This window comes from Pimephales promelas, chromosome 1, assembly GCF_988280905.1.
Source record: "Pimephales promelas chromosome 1, fPimPro1.hap1.1, whole genome shotgun sequence".
Classification (NCBI taxonomy): domain Eukaryota; kingdom Metazoa; phylum Chordata; class Actinopteri; order Cypriniformes; family Leuciscidae; genus Pimephales; species Pimephales promelas.
In genome coordinates, this window is record NC_142769.1 from 16557814 (window position 1) to 16575814 (window position 18001).

General features: G+C 38.5%; 1 protein-coding gene across 2 annotated transcripts in view; it reads right to left on the reverse strand.

Annotated features, from left to right (window-relative positions):
• Positions 1 to 1060: 1060 nt before the first annotated feature.
• Positions 1061 to 18001, reverse strand: part of LOC120477867 (cellular tumor antigen p53) — a 38675-nt gene continuing 21734 nt past the window's right edge. For both annotated transcript variants that reach the window (XM_039669794.2, XM_039669795.2), the window contains exons 5-11: positions 9252 to 9438; positions 8641 to 8753; positions 6728 to 6837; positions 6518 to 6642; positions 1802 to 1908; positions 1600 to 1703; positions 1061 to 1468 (exon numbers count right to left, since the gene is read on the reverse strand). In XM_039669794.2, coding sequence (XP_039525728.1) covers positions 1414 to 1468; positions 1600 to 1703; positions 1802 to 1908; positions 6518 to 6642; positions 6728 to 6837; positions 8641 to 8753; positions 9252 to 9438 — 801 coding nt within the window. In that variant the 3' untranslated portion in view covers positions 1061 to 1413. The remainder of the gene's footprint in view (positions 1469 to 1599; positions 1704 to 1801; positions 1909 to 6517; positions 6643 to 6727; positions 6838 to 8640; positions 8754 to 9251; positions 9439 to 18001) is intronic.

Consider the following 18001-nt stretch of genomic DNA (forward strand, 5'->3'; position numbering starts at 1 on the left):
GTCAGCCAAGAACGTCAATTTCATGAGGCTTAAAATAAATAATAATAAATGCACCCTTAAATGTACATATTAATTGCTCAAGAGGCAGCAAATATAGTGCAGAAAGCAATGGGGCCAAAACAGAACCCTGGGGAACACCACAAAACAGAAATGCTGTTGATGAAGCATAATTTTGAACTCTGGCTGAAAAAGACTCATCAGATAAGTATGAAGAGAACGTTATAGAGATGCCAAGTGCCAACACCGAGTTTTCCAGGAACTTGAAAGGAGCCATGAAAGGCAACTTAGAAATATATTTGCTTTTGGGGCAAAGATGGATCAAGATTGAACAACAGCTTGCTTGAAATACATTGGAACAGAACCAGACGTCAGAGACTTCTTAATTATGGAAAGCATGTAAAGGACCATGCTGTATAACATTTTTAAACAAAGCAGTGGGTACCAACATCAAGAGGACTAAGAGAAGCTAACCAGTTTGGTAAGATTTTATGTTATCTGAGAAAAATTCTCTAGAAGATACAAAGTATTTTGAAAGGAATGAATAAATGTAGTTTTATATTGTTTATCTTAGCCACAAAAAACAAGTAAACTGTTGCTGATGGTGTCAAAATGAATCTTGGGATTGTTTCTAATACTAGATGTGACTCCAATATTGTAACACTGCATGCGTTTAAGGGATCTGAACCCAGAAAAAAAAATTGTAGAAAGATGCAGTCTTTTAAATAAAAATAAACTGTCAACAACACAGGTACAGCAACCAACTCCATAGATTCATTTTTACAAAATGCTTCTGATACCCCAAACAGAAATAATGTTTTCAATGAGGGTGTTTGAAGCAAGTTCAAAAATTGTATGCATATCCTGAATTCTTGTTTGACAAGCAAAATCCAATACTTCAATTTTAAATATAATTTAAAGAAATAAAACCCCAAATTATACCTCAGACCCCAAATAGACCAATTATAAAAAATGCTTTTGAAATTCCTTTTCTATTTGTGCAGTTAGATGCATCAGGTTAAGAAAGTTTTTGTTCACCTCAGATCTAATATGCAATCACAAATTCAAAAGTAATCTTTTATTTTTTTTACAAATATATCCTTGCTGGTATTACAAAATATTACTGAAGTAAAATAGTAAAGTATTTGCATGTGTTAATAAAAATGGAAAAACTGGTGACACTGGAATAAGGTAAGGTACATGACAAATGAAGAGAAGTCAAATTAGAAAACACTAAAACAAATACTACTAATAACAAATGAGCATGTAAAAAAAAAAAGAAATTTAGTATGTTTGAAACTTTGGCATAAAAAAAACAAAACAAAACAGGTTACCCCACCTTCAGCACAACTAGAAGCAGAACACTTTTTTGTGCATTGAAAATAATATTTTAAAAAGCCATTTACTCTGAATCTTTTAAGATGTGCCACTCTTCGGCTGCAGACAGGATTGATCATGTTTTGAGGTGTGTCTAGAGGAGATATTAAAATAAGTAAAAAATAAAAACTACTTATTTGGCATATAAAATTTAAGGAAATATTAACTAGCGTTACACAGAGGAACAAAAACAGAGACCAACAAAATGGCTGTCAGGAGTCATACCGTTTTTGCCTGTACTTTTCTTGGTCAGCAACAGGCATCATGTGCATAAGCTCCAAACTAGCGTTTATAGTTTTAAGCATTTTGAATCTTTCTTTTCCCCGTACCTAGAAAACAATCAGGAAAAAAAAAAAAAACTTAAGATATTTTCATGAATTGCCTTTTGTAAAATAAGTTAATTTATAAATATTCCCATGTTACACACATGAAGAACGTAGATGTCTTCGTCAGAACTGGAGTCAGCCTTAATCTTCTTGCACGCAAGACCAGCAGCAGGGAGTGGCTCTTTTAACTGATCAGAAACCTCACGCTCTAGTGTGATTGGGATAAGGTGAATAAGATTTAACAGATAAAGTAGTTACATATAATGCACACAATACTGGGATGGTTTAGATATTACCATTTTTCTCAATTGCTAAAAAAAAAACACTAAACCCCTTTCTCTGGACCAAATGCTCAGTGGCCTAAACATGTTTGTCAAATCACTCTTTAGACACTATTTGCAATTCTTATGCACTCTTTTTGCAAAACTCTAAACACATTTCTCACTCACTAAAACATTTGGCACTGTGCTGAGAAAGAGCAAGATGTTGAGTGTTGTCAAGGTGGCTCTGGCACACCAGAGGGTTTTTCCCATTGCCTAGCAAGGAACATCATTGCATGTGATGTGAACAAAGTCCTCAGGCTGGATTTAGCACAAAGACAAGATGCTGAGAAAGATTTAATCTATCATTGACCTTGTTTTTGCAGCTTTGTAAAATATTACTTTTGAGTGTACTATAACATGAAAACATTTGGAGTTTTATATAAAGTTTTGCAGTTGGGACTACTGAATTTTTACAGTATGGAAATGCTGAATAAACAAAATTCAATACAATATTCTACTTGCAGTGCACAATATATTCAACCAAGTTGCATTAACAATACTTTACCCAAATTGCCAAATTTGTTTACTGTACCCAAAATAATTTTTTCTGCAACTGCGTGCTCTGGATGCAGTGTTTCAATTTTGTTGATGTAGTGCAGCAGTTCTCAACCTTTGTGGGCCAGTGTCCCCTACCGCTCCCCATCAAATACAATGTAGTCTAATTGTCATATCCAGTTTTACTTTCTTAGAGACCACGGAAACACTAAAAACACTTTAAAGGTATAGTTTACCCAAATATGAAGATTAGCCCATGATTTACTCACCCTGACACCATCCTAAGTGTATATGACATTTTTCTTTCAGATGAATACAATCAAGTTATATTAAAAAAAAATGTACTGGCTCTAATAAGCTTTATAATGGGAGACAATGGGTATATTTTTTTGGAAGTCCATCAAAGCGCATCCATGCCAAAGTGCTCGACACGGCTCTGGTGGGTTAATAAAGGCCTTCTGTGTGAAGCGATGCATTTGTGTAAGAAAGAATATACATATTTAAAAATTTATCGACTAAAATAACTAGTTTGCAGCAGCCGTACGCAAGTCGACTTACGCCAAGAGTAACAACGCGTGACGTAGGAGCAGCGTAAGCTTTGACACCTCTCGCAATTCAAACAAACAGGGCAAGTGCGTTCGTCATTACGTTGTGCGTCAAGTTCAATGGTTACTCTTTAAGCGTAAGTCGACTTGCATACAGCAGTCAAATTTACATCCACACCCCCCAAAACATGATGCTGAACAAAACAAACTATTATTGGTTGTAAGTCTATAGGTCTGGCTATGTGAAACTAGATTTCCCTCAAGAGATACAAGTTTTTATTGAAAACAATAATTAAAGAGTGATGCACATCCATTGCATTTTACCATGAAATGAGAGTTTCATGTCAGTAATAAAATAATCTCATTCATTTCCCTCTCATCCAGTCGCAACTCACCCCAAATTAAAGGCAGGGTAGGTAGAAATGTTAATAAAAAACGTTCCCAAATTTGTTCAGTCTACGTATGTACCAATACATAATTAAAATGGAAGTACTCTGAAAAAGAAAGTATACAAATCGAGTGTCTTTAGTCTTCTCAGTGCTGCAATAAACACAGCTCATTATTTCCAACTGGGACAAAAGAAATGATTGGCTGGGCGACTGTCACTCTCGCTAACTACCATGGCTACCAGCACTGCTGCGTAAGAGTAGCCCACATGCACGCACACGTTTGCTCGGGAGGCACGGCTGGGAAGAATCACAATTATGGCAGAGAAAGGGCAGTCAAAATACCCAGTTACCTGCATTTATAAAACGGTTAGTTCCAATCCTTGATTCTGATTGGTCAAGAGCTGTGCTTTATTCACAATAAAACACGGCTATGACCGCTTCACCCAACGGTTCTATTTATCACTGCGCCCTTAGCAACCACACATATCAACATAGGCTAAACATAGAAAAAAAACTTAAGAATTCAAAAGGCTAAAATGTTTCAAGTAAATTTCGATTTACTAGGTGGCATGACGATGGATAAGTGGTTTGAGGAACAATTTGGAGAGACTTCTACAAATATGAAACGTCATGTTGAAGTGCTGAAATGTAACATTGACACATTCGAGAAGACTCGTAAATACGTAATGAAAAAAATACCGTGCAGCAAACCCAATGGGCAGTGAAATGCTTCGGTGACTGGTGTAGTGAAAAGGGTTGCAGCATAGATTTTAAACAAATCACCAAGACGGAACTCAACGAACTTTAATATCCATGACTTCTACGGAAATGTCAGAAGCTCCACAGGAGAAAAATATGGGATCAGTATCTATGTAGCGTTACGTGCGGGTCTGAACAGATTCCTGAATGATCAACTCTGGTGTCTGATGAGAGACAGCGAATTCACCTCATCCAATAATGTTTTCGTTGGAGTCGTAAAGACAATGAGAAGAGAGGGTTGTGATAAAACGGAGCATCACACACCGATTTCTACTAAAGATTTCAGCACCATAAAACTGTCCGATGCGCTTAATCCCAACACACCTGTCACTACACCAGTCACCGAAGCATTTCACTGACCATTGGGTTTGCTGCACGGCATTTTTTTCATTACGAGTCTTCTCGATTGTATCAATGTTACATTTCAGCACTTCAGCATGACGGTTCGTATTTGTAGAAGTCTCTCCAAATTGTTCCTCAAACCACTTATCCATCGTCATGCCACCTAGTATAAATCAAAATTTATTTACGAAATTTACCTAGCATAAAACGAAACATTACCCTTTTTAAATTATGTCTGACATTCTTGCTGTAACAGAAAACACAGCTGACAGCGCTGAGCCCCAACTAAAGAGGACTGCGTTAAATATCACCACAGTGGAGTCGATTGAAATGAGACAAATATAATTGCGTGCACAATAAACAGAGATTTAAATAAACAACAAAAAAAAGTATCTCTTGTTAGGCAGCATTTTAGTAACTAAATTAACAACTAGATTAAAGACCTAACTGTTATCTATCAAAATATGTGCCCTTGTTTTTTTAATTTTTATTTTATTTGTTATTTTGCTGAGAGATAAGCTATGCCTATTTGTGTGAGGAAATTTCACAATTTTTGTGTTGTAAAAAAATAAAAAGAAGAGACAAAGTTTGAGAATGGTTTGTTGTTTTTATTTGAGCTTTCCTGCATATTACATATTGGAACGTTGTTGTTCACAGTCAGGAACTATATTTTTCTAGCGGAAGGAATGTTTTTATTGATTTAACTACATGAAAGTTGCACGAATACATTTTTTTTACTTTAATATTGTGTGGCAACCGTTTTATAAAAGCAATAAGGTTCTCGAGGCAAGTGCTGTATCGTGAATAAGTAACGGCTTCAGCCGTTACTTACTGACGATACAGCACAGCCTCTCGTACCTTATTGCTTACATATATTCAGCGAAGGAAAACCAGGCAAAAAAGGAAGACAGTATTTGAAAAGGCTATGACCAAAAAGTCTTTGGATAAAGCAAGAAGTCAGACGAGAGTCAATATCGGCAGGGATTTCCAGCTGTGGCGACAACTGACAACAAGGGGCTGAAAAGTGACGCCAACAGTGCTTTCATGGAAGCTCTTACATGTAAAACACCGTATATGTTATGAATCTTACACGAAATTCACCTTCATCACAGTGTAACTGATGGTAATGGGAAAACGTGCATCAATGCAACCTGTTTTTAGTTTTTATGTTACTAGCTCGTTACCGAATTAAACTCAATACATTTTAAACTTTACCATTACCAGTACCATTACCTTTACCATTATATGCTAGCTTGATAGTGAGTACTACCAGGCATGTTAGTTGTTTATATTAATAATGATAAAGTTAGGCATTTTATTACATGCGATTCTGACATGATGTCACTATGCACTGCTCCTCTCCGCGGCGCTGGTAAAGGCGTCCTCCAGCTGAGCGCGGTCGGCAGCGCGCGTTCATGTGTTTTGGGGGCGTGGCTTTGTAAGCATCCCAGATGGGAGGGGGTGGGAGTGAAAGAAATAATGATCTGTGTTTATTGCAGCACTGAGAGGACAGACACTCGATTTGTAAACTTTCTTTTTCAGAGTACTTACATTTCAATTATGTATTGGTATATATATAGACCATTTAAACAAATTTGGGAAAACGTTTTTTTTTTTTTTAGAAAATGTACCTACCCCACCTTTAATTGGAATGTTATGTTTAATTATTGGCCCGACGACCCGCGGATTATTCCGGTGTCCGCGGACATAATCGTGCTCTGTGCATCACTATTGTGTGCTCCTGCAGAATGTCCTGAGCCCCTGCTCCGTTTGAGACAAGCAAGTTTTGAGCCGATCTTTCTGGACCGGAACCGCCTTTATGCAGTGGAAATAGGTGCAACGGTTCGAGAATGGACACAGGTAGTGTTTTTTTTTTTTTGGTGTTTAAAGTTTTGAGAAATAGTTTAAAGAAATCTCATAGCAATTGTAAAACTTATTTTCAGCCCCATCATTTAAGCACTTACTTCTCTTTGTCCTAGGAACCAGTTCTCCATTAATCTTTTTCAGGTTGTCTTCCTCTGTTTTGCGGTCACGGCCTGGACATGCACACACTCGAACTTCAAAACATCGGCGACCAAGGACCTGTTTGCTATGAATAAAGAACACCACCAAAAATTCAACACTGATCTTAAGTACTGCCAGGAGAAACAAAAGAAATTAGGAGAGGGACTCACTCGAATGTCTCCAGGGTCAGTATGGTGAGAATTGGCCTCCTATTCATCCCACCCATACAGCTGCTATTGCACATGAAATTCAGTAGTATGGTGGTTGCCACAGAACCCAGCTAGAGGGACAAAGACAAAATACAAATCAATGAATTGTTTAGAGAAGCACCGGATCACTGGTGTCCTAGTCAAATTCCTCCATTAGCCCTTATCAATCATGACCTCCTAATTAATCACCATCCTTTTAATTGGATTGGTCACTCCCTCTCCATCTATAGCTGTTGTATGGGGAGCGCACTGGTGCAGTTATATTGTGGCTGTCATCGCATCCTCCAAGTAGATTCTGCACACCGGTGGTGGATGAGAAGAGCTCCCTTTGGGTCTACACAATTAATCATATTTTAATTGCTATAATGTGATTGTATACATTGCTGTGAAATTAAAGTCCCTGTAGAGGCAATTCTACAAAAAAGTTCTAAACACATTATAAATGTTGCATATGTATTGCTAAAACGTACAAAGACTGTGAACTGTGAAGTACTGAAATGTGGAGTTAGACCGTTAAACACTTTTTCACCATTGCAATTTTACAGATTGTTTGGGCGAGGCTAAAACAGGGCTCGATGACGCACTAGAGCCAATGAGCTCCTGGACACGCCCCCTTTTTGATGACGCACAGAGTCTGATCTCTCCCCTAACACACAATAACACTCCCCGAGCACATTCGCATTCACCGCTCAATCGCGAGTGACTGTCAGTACAACTACAGCGGAGCCTACAGTTTTCTAGCTAGCTATGCCTTAGACACAAAAATGCATAGGCTACTACCTGGACGCGAACATGTACAAAACAGATCGGTATCTTCATTTAAATAAATTTCATAAAAACGATCACATCAAGAAGAGGTTTTTAGAGAACCAACCTTGATGAAGAGCTGAGGATCACCGTCAACACCCGCCTCTGAAGTGATAATTTTACACTGGATAGTTTTATAAGCATTCCTCAGAGACAACTGGGATTCACTGATGATCCGCTGTTACTGGTGAACGGGGCCGAAACGACTATTTCCCGCCTCAGCGTTCATCCTCCCGTCCCGAAAGTAGTATCAGACAGCTAATATCACCGTCGACAGCTTTCCCGCTAGTGGGTGTGGTTGCAGCACAGCCAGCGGACACGCCCCCAGCGTTTGAGAACAGAGATAACTGCTCATTTTTTCAAGATTTTGATAGCTTATTTTATGTACTTGCCGGCTTTTTTTATCATTCAAATTTGGCTGGCTGGCTAATAACACATTTTTCTGTGGTGTGACAAACTTAGAACACATACTTAATTTTGACTTTACAGGGACTTTAATGAATGCCTAATCGTGAAACCGTGATTAATAATCATACCAACGAATTCTATAATCGTTGCATCTACTCAACATAATACACATTTCCATTTATAACTACTTCTATACATCACACTAAATAGTTAGACATTATGATCTTCCGGACCTTTGCTTCAAGAAACTGGACCTCTTTAAATTTTAGTTGAATACCCCTGGACTAAACTATGTACATCATTTTTTACCTATTGTTTCATAATAGATTTGATTTACAGAATACCTTCTGATTTTTTAAGTGTTACATAAACAGGACAGGTACAATGTACATTTAATGTAAAATGTAAACTTAGAAAATCTTGGAAACAGTAGATAACCAGTTGTTTTAATTGTCATATTCGAATTCACCACATCAAAATACATAATAAATAGCAAATTTTATCTACGAAGTAGATGACTTCGAAGATAAAAATTGTAGACCAGTGTTATCAGTTTAAGCATTTTAAGTGAACAGTAGGAACATAAAGTGCTATATAAAGGTTTCATTCATTCTTTAATTCAATCAAGAATTTAAGCAGAGTGCTGAATTCTGGTGTACCTGCGGGGACTCGTAAGGCAGCGTCACACTATGCCTCTTGGTGTTTAGATCCTGGTGGTACTGTATTTTTTGACTGCCCTCCACACGGATGAGATGACTACGGTGAGAAATACCTGAGAAGAGCAAGGGGCAATCAATATAAAAAAACCTGAATACTGATTGGCATTGCTGACTTTCTAACATCAATATAATAATTTGGATTTGTTCGAATAAGACTTTCTAATTTAAATTGATTTATTTTAAAATTCCTTTTTAGGCAAATGAACAATCATTATTGGGGTGAGAAGTGTGCAATTTCTTAAACATTTGATTTCACCCTAATATTGAGTATTTAGTTTAATCCCGGTCCAAAGAGGCCAACAACAGCTCTTATCATCTTATCACATCATTTGCAATTCAGAACATGACATTATTTGGAGAAGCTTGCTAACTTTTGAACATTGCATGTTTGTAGTCTTATGGTTATACTTCCCAAATAGTGAGATTCATACTTTAAAACATTAATGATGCTGCCCTCTTACCAACCAAACTTCCATTGCAACTTAATTATGCATTTTTAGTGTATATGCATTTCTAAAACTCAAATTCAGCTGCATTTAAAACATACAAACCTTCGTTATTTTCAGCAACATTCTGGTGGTGTGGGCAGCGGATTACCACCTCAGAAACATGCTCCGATTTCTTATAAATTGCTGTGGCTCTCAGTATGGCACCCTTAGGTGGTTCTCTGCCCACCAGCACATCCACAGGACATGTTTTTGCAAGCTGACAGTACAGCTTATTCAGTAGCTGAGAATACTGTGGGAGAGATAGGCGGAGGGTTACAAGACAAATCTCACCTTTTTGCCAATATAGTATTATCTGTTGGGAATGACATGATAAATTTGATCAGAGAGAGAGAAAAAAAAGGTTGTAAGGACTTTACTCGGCATAAGGGAGGGATTCACCACATTTTACAAAATGAAATTCTGTAAGTAGATTTCAAATAGTTCGGTATCAGCTTGCTGTGATCGATGATCGGCTCCAAAAATCTTGATTGGAGCCCCAAAATGCATGGTACAGTCTTCAGAACAAGCCCACTCTGTTGTGTTTCCAGTGTCATCCTTAGACATCAGGGGCAGCAAAATGCTCACTTGATCTGCACACTCACTTCAAGTAAACTAAGGGCAAGCTAACACTACAAGACTGCAAGACCACCTGAATTGATGTGGTGCACTGCTCACACTACACAAGGTTTCTTGTCATCTGTTGTCTTGTCATAGAGCACCAAAATCAGCACAGATCCAGAGGTTTTAAATCACAAGACATTGGAATTCTGTGTGTGACAGCAAAATCCAGCCAAAAGTTGCGTTATTGTGAGCTAGGGCTGCATTAGATATAGTTTTAGCATAGATATTGGGATGTACGCATCCGCGATATAAAAATTGCAAGATGTGTGATATCAAGTATAGGGATCGTAGTTGATCCATGTGGGCCAGCTTCCCCTGCTTCGGGAAAACATGTGTTTCATGATTAATTGCAAAGTTCAACCATCATGGAGTGAAAGTGTATCATTTGCATCTGTTTTTAAGTCCTGTCAGTTAAACATCAAGCACAAGAAGATTGTGTGCACGCACCGAAAACAGTGCATGAGTTAGAGCATGCAGTCAGTTCTCTTTCTCTTCTTTTTGAACTTGAATGGACATATGCACGCAAAATAAAGTCAAAATGCCTCTTTCTTGGCAAGTATCCTTGTGAACAGTCAGTTATGTGTTGTTTTTCAAACAGATGAAAAAAAAGAAAACAGATGCTTTATTATACTAGATCCATGCATGCGTCTTAAAGTGACTTAAAATGGGAATTTTAATATCTCCTAGTTATTTTACATTGAGTATTCAATTTCTGCACCTAAATACTGCTAAATTTACCTGAAAAACAAAACCACTGCTTTTCATTTGTATTTATCTACGCTTGTGTAAGATAAACAGAACCTCAGATCTACAAAAGGTAATAAAGGTTTGTACTTTGTTTACTGTGGTGGCCATATGCCCCTTTCTCAGGGTCCTCCATCCAAACTACAAGGTGCGATGCAAACTTCTTAGGTCTCCCAACTCAATGCAAATTCCCATTTTAAGTTCATGCCCCACATTGGGGAATGTTTTGTCTTGGTCTGGGCATTTAAAGAAATGCTGAAAAAGGCTTGGGCGATTAGTAGTCAGATAAGCCTTATCTCACATAGTGTGCCTTTAAGCACATCTGAAAAGTTATCAAAAATATACAGTGGGGCCAAAAAGTATTTAGTCAGACAGTGAATATGCAAGTTCTCCTACCTAGAATAATGAGAGAGGTCTGTACTTTTCATCATAGGTACACTTCAACTATGAGAGACAAAATAATAAGAAAAAAAAATTATGGAGGAAAATAAGTATTTGGTCACCCACAAACCATCAATATTTCTGGCTCTCACAGACCTGTAACAACTTCTTTAAGAAGCTCTTCTGTCCTCCACTCGTTACCTGTATTATTGGCACCTGTTTGAACCCGTTATCTGTATAAAAGACACCTGTCCACAGCCACACAAAAATCCCAGAACTACACTACATGTCCAGGCCCGTCTGAAGTTTGCCAGAAAGCATATGGGTGATCCAGATGAGGATTGGGAGACTATCATGTGGTCAGATGAAACCAAAATAGAACTTTTTGTTAAAAACTCAACTCGTCGTGTTTGGAGGAAGAAGAACGCAGAGTTGCGTGAGATTAAGCCAAAACCTCCTTCCATCAGAGAGAGCCTTGAAGATGAAACGTGGCTGGACAATGATCCCAAACACACCGCCCGGGCAATGAAGGAGTGGCTCTGTAAAAAGCATTTCAAGGTCCTGGAGTGGCCTAGCCAGTCTCCAGACCTCAACCCCATAGAAAATTTGTGGAGGGAGTTGAAAGTCCGTGTTGGCCAGCGACAGCCCCAAAACATCTCTGCTCTAGAGGAGATCTGCATGAAGGAATGGGCCAAAATACCAGCTACAGTGTGTGCAAACCTGGTGAAGACTTACAGGAAATGTTTGACCTCTGTCATTGCCAACAAAGGTTATGTTACAAAGTATTGAGTTGAACTTTTGTTATTGACCAAATACTTATTTCCACCATAATTTACAAATAAATTCTTTTTTAAAATCCTACAATGTGATTTCCTGGATTTTTTTCTTCTTTTTGTTTCTCACAGTTAAAGTGTACCTACGATAAAAAGTTACAGACCTCTCTCATCATTCTAAGTAGGAGAACTTGCACAATCAGTGACTGACTAAATACTTTTTGGCCCCACTGTACATATAATAAAAAAATCTTCCCCACTAGAGTCCTCCCAGTGAATCTCAGCCATTTCCAGCCCTGCTTACACTTGTAATTTATTTACTGTGGCGAGCAGGACGGAGGCTGTGAGAGCCCTCCTTCCCATAACAACAAACTATGTTACATTGGTGCCGAAACCCGGGAGGAAGGAGGGACATGCTGTCGGAGAACCCTCACTGCTGAGGGGGATCGCAGTGGTGAGGAAGTTGGGCAGTAAAGGAGTGGTGACTGCTGATGGCTGTCCGAGGCGGTGGAGCGATCGAACAGCAGGTGGGATGGAGATCTTACTGTCGTGCTCCTGGGTTGAGGAGGGGTGGCTGCCGTCCAAGAGGGAGCAGAGGAATTGCTGTTACTTTGGATGGGCCTAGCTTAGTGAACACTATACATTGTTCAGTTTCGGCTGTGGAGCCAGTGCAGCAGGGCAATTGGGTGACCATGAGACGCTGTAGTCGTGGGAGAAAACACCGCTTTTCTGGTTCGGCTCAGTACGTTCAGTTCACTTCGCTTTTCCACTACGTGGCACGACTCTGCTCAGCACGGCACGACTCGGTTCGCTTTAGCTTGGTTTGCTTTTCCACTGCAGTTAGAAGCGCTTCAAACTAGGCGGGAGTCTGGCCGTTATGGTTTATCCGCTCCTCGGCAACCAAAGCCTAAACATGACAATCTGGGGCTCAGGTCAGAAAGCAGACTGACTGGCTAAACCTACCATCGGCTAGCTGTCTCACGTCACTAAGGTCAGATAAATCACATAGAGACTCTTTCGCCTAGATATTATCGTATAGAGACTGTGTCTGTTCCCCGATCTAGGAAATACAAAAAAACTCCCAAACCCATTTAAGGGTAAAAATCAGATTGAGGCTCAACAAATAAAAAGATTAATATAATGCAGATGAGCAAATGATAAAGCTCAGGTTGCTGAAGAATATTCGATCCCTTTCTTTAAAAGCACTTTTTTTAATAGGATTATAGACCATAACCTAGATGTGCTGTGTTTGACAGAAACTTGGTTAAAACTAGACAATTACATTACTTTAAAGGGTTAGTTTAACCAAAAATGTTGTCATGTCGTTCCAAGCCCGTAAGACCTCAGCTCATTTTCGGACACAGTTTAAGATATTTTAGATTTAGTCTGATACCTTTCTGTCCTCCATTAAAATGTATGTATGGTAGGGGTGTAACGGTACACAAAAATCACGGTTCGGTACGTACCTCGGTTTTAAAGTCACGGTTCGGTACGTTTTCGATACAGCAAAAAGAAAGAAATGCCAGAGAAATTTCCTATTTGTTTAAAGAAAAAATATTTTTATACAAGTGAGTTTTCCTAGATCTTGAAACTTTCAGGTTTATAAATGGGGGTCATCTTTGAAGGATGAACAAATAATTTTTTGGTCATCACATTAAAAATAACATTTAAATATATATTTATTTATATAATATTGAATTTTGAAGTGCTGGAAAAAGATGTGTGAAGTACTTGAAAGCATTTCACCATTCCAGCCAAACTGGTTCCAGTTAGTGATATTAAATCCATGGTAAATGTTGCTGGTCTGTGGACGAAAGCATCACTAGTTCATTCACGGCACAATGTTTCTCCTGGTTTCCATGACAGCGCTGTTTCATCTAATAGAGATCTACGGTTAATAATGGAGAAATGTGAATGCATCTCACTAGATCTCGCTGCGATGTTATTACCTCAGTGGCGAATTCAAATGTTTTCTTTACCGGATCTCTTAGCGCTGTGTAGTAACAGTGTTGCTTGATCGGGATCGGCTCGCGCTGCACAGATGTTCAATACGGTTCAATACGAATACATGTACCGTTACACCCCTAATGTATGGTATACTATCCTTGTCCAGAAAGGAAATAAAGACATCAAAGTAGTTCAATTGACAACAGTGGGTTGGTTAGAATGTTTTGAAGCATCGAAAATACATTTAGTTCCAAAAATAATAAAATCTACGCATTTATTCAGCATTGTATTGTCTTTCAGTTTGGTTGTCAATCCACGTTCACGAGTCCGCAGTGATGCTGATGACGTAAGACGCTGCTGACGTGTTATCTGGTGCATCCGTGTGTTCGGGTTCAAATAAATATGGTTGGGCAAAAAAATGCAAGTCTTCCTCCGTGTCGAAATCCTTAGACAAGTAGGGCCCTATGATTTCCGCGATAACGAAATCGCGGAATTGGCCAATTAACGCGGAATCTAGAGTTAACGCGGAATTTCGTGGAATTTTCCATATTTGGTTTGAATTTCAGTTTGTGTGGGAGATGAACGTATGTCTGGTGAAAAAGCAGACTCGGGGAAGCAAATCTGTGCGACACAAACCCCTCAACCTGTCATTTCAGCTCCAATGATGAAATCAAAACAATGAAACCATGGCAAAGTGGCTCTCCACGGCTCTGCTTTCGTCGGCTAAAAGTTAAGAAATTCGACGCTATAAGCCGTCATTGGCAAGCCGAGCAGTTCGCGCATGACTTATGCAGTGTTACCCACACATAGACTAATTCGCCGCCACATACAGCGTTTCGGTTTTTAACAGTTATTTAAAACACGCAGCGTATTCTTTCAGATGCATTTCCCCGCTCTCCCTCCGTCTCTCTCACACAAACAACGTGCAGACCGCGTATGTCTATGAGGCGCTGGACTGGACAAAAGCGAAGCAAATTCCATGAGAGACAGAGTGTGACTTTATTTAAACTTATATAAACTAATATAATTTATATTACTGGACAGTTTAAAGCTCATAACCATATTTTGTTACTTGAAGAGTGCAGTGTTCTGTTTCATCATGCAATATTTGTCCTGAAAAGGCTATTGAGTAAATGTCTGTATTACCTCAATAAATTTAATGTCATTTCTAATTTATTTGTATTTTTAATACATTTTAATCATTAACTTTAAAAGCATTATTTTTACAACTAAAATTACAGTCAAGGGTAAAAAAAAACACCTAATTCCCTAAAATTAAAACGGAAAAAACGGAATTTGGAAAAAAATAAAACAGATTTCATAGGGCCCTAGACATGTTTGCAAAGATTGTGTTGTTTACTCCCTCAGAAGATACTGACCAAGCACTCTGCCTAATTGATTTTAGACAGGGCATTTTTTATTTACTTTTAGTATGAATCAGCCTATCAGCAGCAAAGTTCAATAAAATATGCATTTTTCATTGAAGTACCCCCTTCTTTCTTGTGTTTACCATCATTTTCCACAGTATTAAAGCAATTCATGCTAAATTTTAGAAAAATGTAATAATTATCCGATTAGTCGACTAATCGTTTCAATAGTCGGTGACTAGTCGACTATTAAAATAGTCGTTAGTTGCAGCCCTACCTACAGCATACCATACCAGTCGTCAGAGTTGCCATATTCTCCATAAATGTTAAAGGGTTAGTTCACCCAAAAATGAAAATTAAGTCATTAAAGCAGCGCTCAGTAAGACTGGAAACTTCTTTGCTGTTTTCTCGCAGGTTTCTCTCTCGAGCTCCCCCTACAGTTTCGGAGTATATATACATGAGAAAACTGTCGTAAACTCGTTGTCAACTCCCCCTCCCATCTCGTTCAGGCAGGCCATGTGAATTTGTTTTCAGAGAAGCCGGCGAACAAACGGATTTTGTCCCCACCACTTTTGAAACATCTCGCGGCACAGATGTACCAATGCAAATAAAACATCTCCAGTTAACAGCATTCGTTTCATTTGTTTGTTAAATAACAGGCGATCTAGCACTGAAATGTGTTGGCTTCTCTCAGAAACGCGCTTCAATCCGTTGCGGAGATTCTTTCCGGTGAAATCACAAATAAAAATGCACACAAACGTGTCCCTTTTTCTCATGGTTTCTAATTCCTCTCTCGTATATTTTCCCCCACTCATCAAAACATATAAAACCACTGATAAACATTATATCAATTCAACCACTGATAAACATTATTGGTTTTGATGAGGGGGAAATAAAAACTATTCGAGTGCGGAACCTCTGGCCGGACCATCACTGTATTGTGCTCATTTTTATTTATGTGCATCAGGAAGCTACCCAGCGGGCACCTTGACGTCAATTTGACATCAACAAATAGTCAAGATTTTGACCACCATGTATAACATGCATGAATATGCATATTTTCATGATATTTTGTAATTATTTCCTTGAGGTTGTAAAGAGGCCAAACAAAGGTATCAATCTGACATGTTTTTTCTGGTCCCAACCTCTCAGGTCAATATCATTGACATTAAATTGATGTTGATTTGATGTCAGGAAATAAGACGTCAAATTGATGTGAAATTTATGTCAAAACAATGTCTTAAATGTCTGGATTTTTTATTACTCAGTGTAAATCAGTGAGAGCATTTTCAACATAAAAGACTTAGCCTGAATGATATTGAAAATTTTAGGCCTAGGTCTATGTATTTACATGTGTATTTTTATTTTTTTTTAAATCCTAGCATGTTTAAATTTAGTTAACATGACCTTTTATAGTATGCTGTCATTATATTGAAGCAGATTTTTAAAATGATCATCATGGACTACAAATTGACTACAAAAAGATCGACGTCACATCCTGGCCATATCCGCGCGGAAAAACAGATCTGCATAACGGCTCAGTCACACTCACGTCGAATTCTGTCCGCTCAACTGCCAGATATTGCTTCAATTTCGCAAAATTCCTCACTTCCAAATCCTGGTAAGTAATCAGCTAGCATATTGTTGTTGTTGTGATGTTAATACACATCTTATATAGGCGACTTAATTTTAATGGGTGTGCTTTTCCGAATTATGTCGAATATTTCACTGCCATGCATGCCTGAACATTACCTGCGCGAGCTAGCAGCTAACCTAATTTTAGTTTACCTTAACTGTAACGTTTACATTCCGGTATTATGGAAGAAGTGTCTTTGTGACTGTCTGCCGTCGAATGATTTGAACTGTGGTGCGTGTGTGTGTGTGTCATTGCGGTCTGCTTCTGCAAAGTCGATGCCAGCGTTAACGTTGCTAACGTTAGTGGAAATGTTAGCGCATTTCAAAAGCAGGGAGATTCCGTTCTAAATATTCGTTCCGCCGTGTTACTCTGTCCTGTTTAGCATTCGATTCCCTGCCCAAACTTGATCCGACCCTGGTCAACGATATTTCCCGCCGCCATCCTCGGGGCCATCATAGAAGTGCGGCCGCCATCTTAAACCGGTCGCATTCTTATTGTGTTGCATAGCAGCAGTAACGTTAGATGACAGAGCACTGTGCTGCATATTCCTGCTCAAATCGGCGGACTATCGCTCGGGAATTACTTTTCCCAAGTAAGATTTAACATTTAACATAACATTACCTGACGAAAGTTTGTATTTTGTGAATAAAATATCCCATGTGTCCTGTATACAGCAAAAAAAAAAAAAACCCGTGAAAATCAGTTCGGTATTCAGTGAGATATGATTCATTATGTGCGGACAGCTCATAATCATATCACCTGCCAAACAGATTACACTGAGCGGAGCGGATGACCGGTTTCAGATGGCGGCCCCACGGCTCGTCCGTGCCAATAGGCTGTAGCGGTCGATAGGGCGTCTACCTATATTATGATGTCTATGGGGGGCGTGCCCTTGATTTAGAGACGTGAATGATGTGAATGATTCAGAGTTTCTATTTATAATGTTTGCAGCCTTGAATGATGTAGCCAATCACAGATATGTGTTGATTTTTTGAACACAGATTAGTCAACCAAAATAATTGATAGTTCCAACCTTATGGTATACATTGACTAATGTCTATGTGAATAATCTTATTGAAAAATGTACTGGTAATAAAATATCCATATGATGACTAATAACACTTGAATGGTACAATTGAGTAAGAAGTATTTATTTTAATAAGCAGTTAGCAAATTAACAACGATTAACACTTGAATGTTAATTTTTTTCAGCGTACCAGCACCAGAACCTATCCCAGATTTGAATAAGAGGTAAGTTCCAGTGACAGCCATCCATATATTGTGTCATGACATTTTACATATTTTTCCTGTACATGTAACCAAATAACATCATTGTTTGCTGTG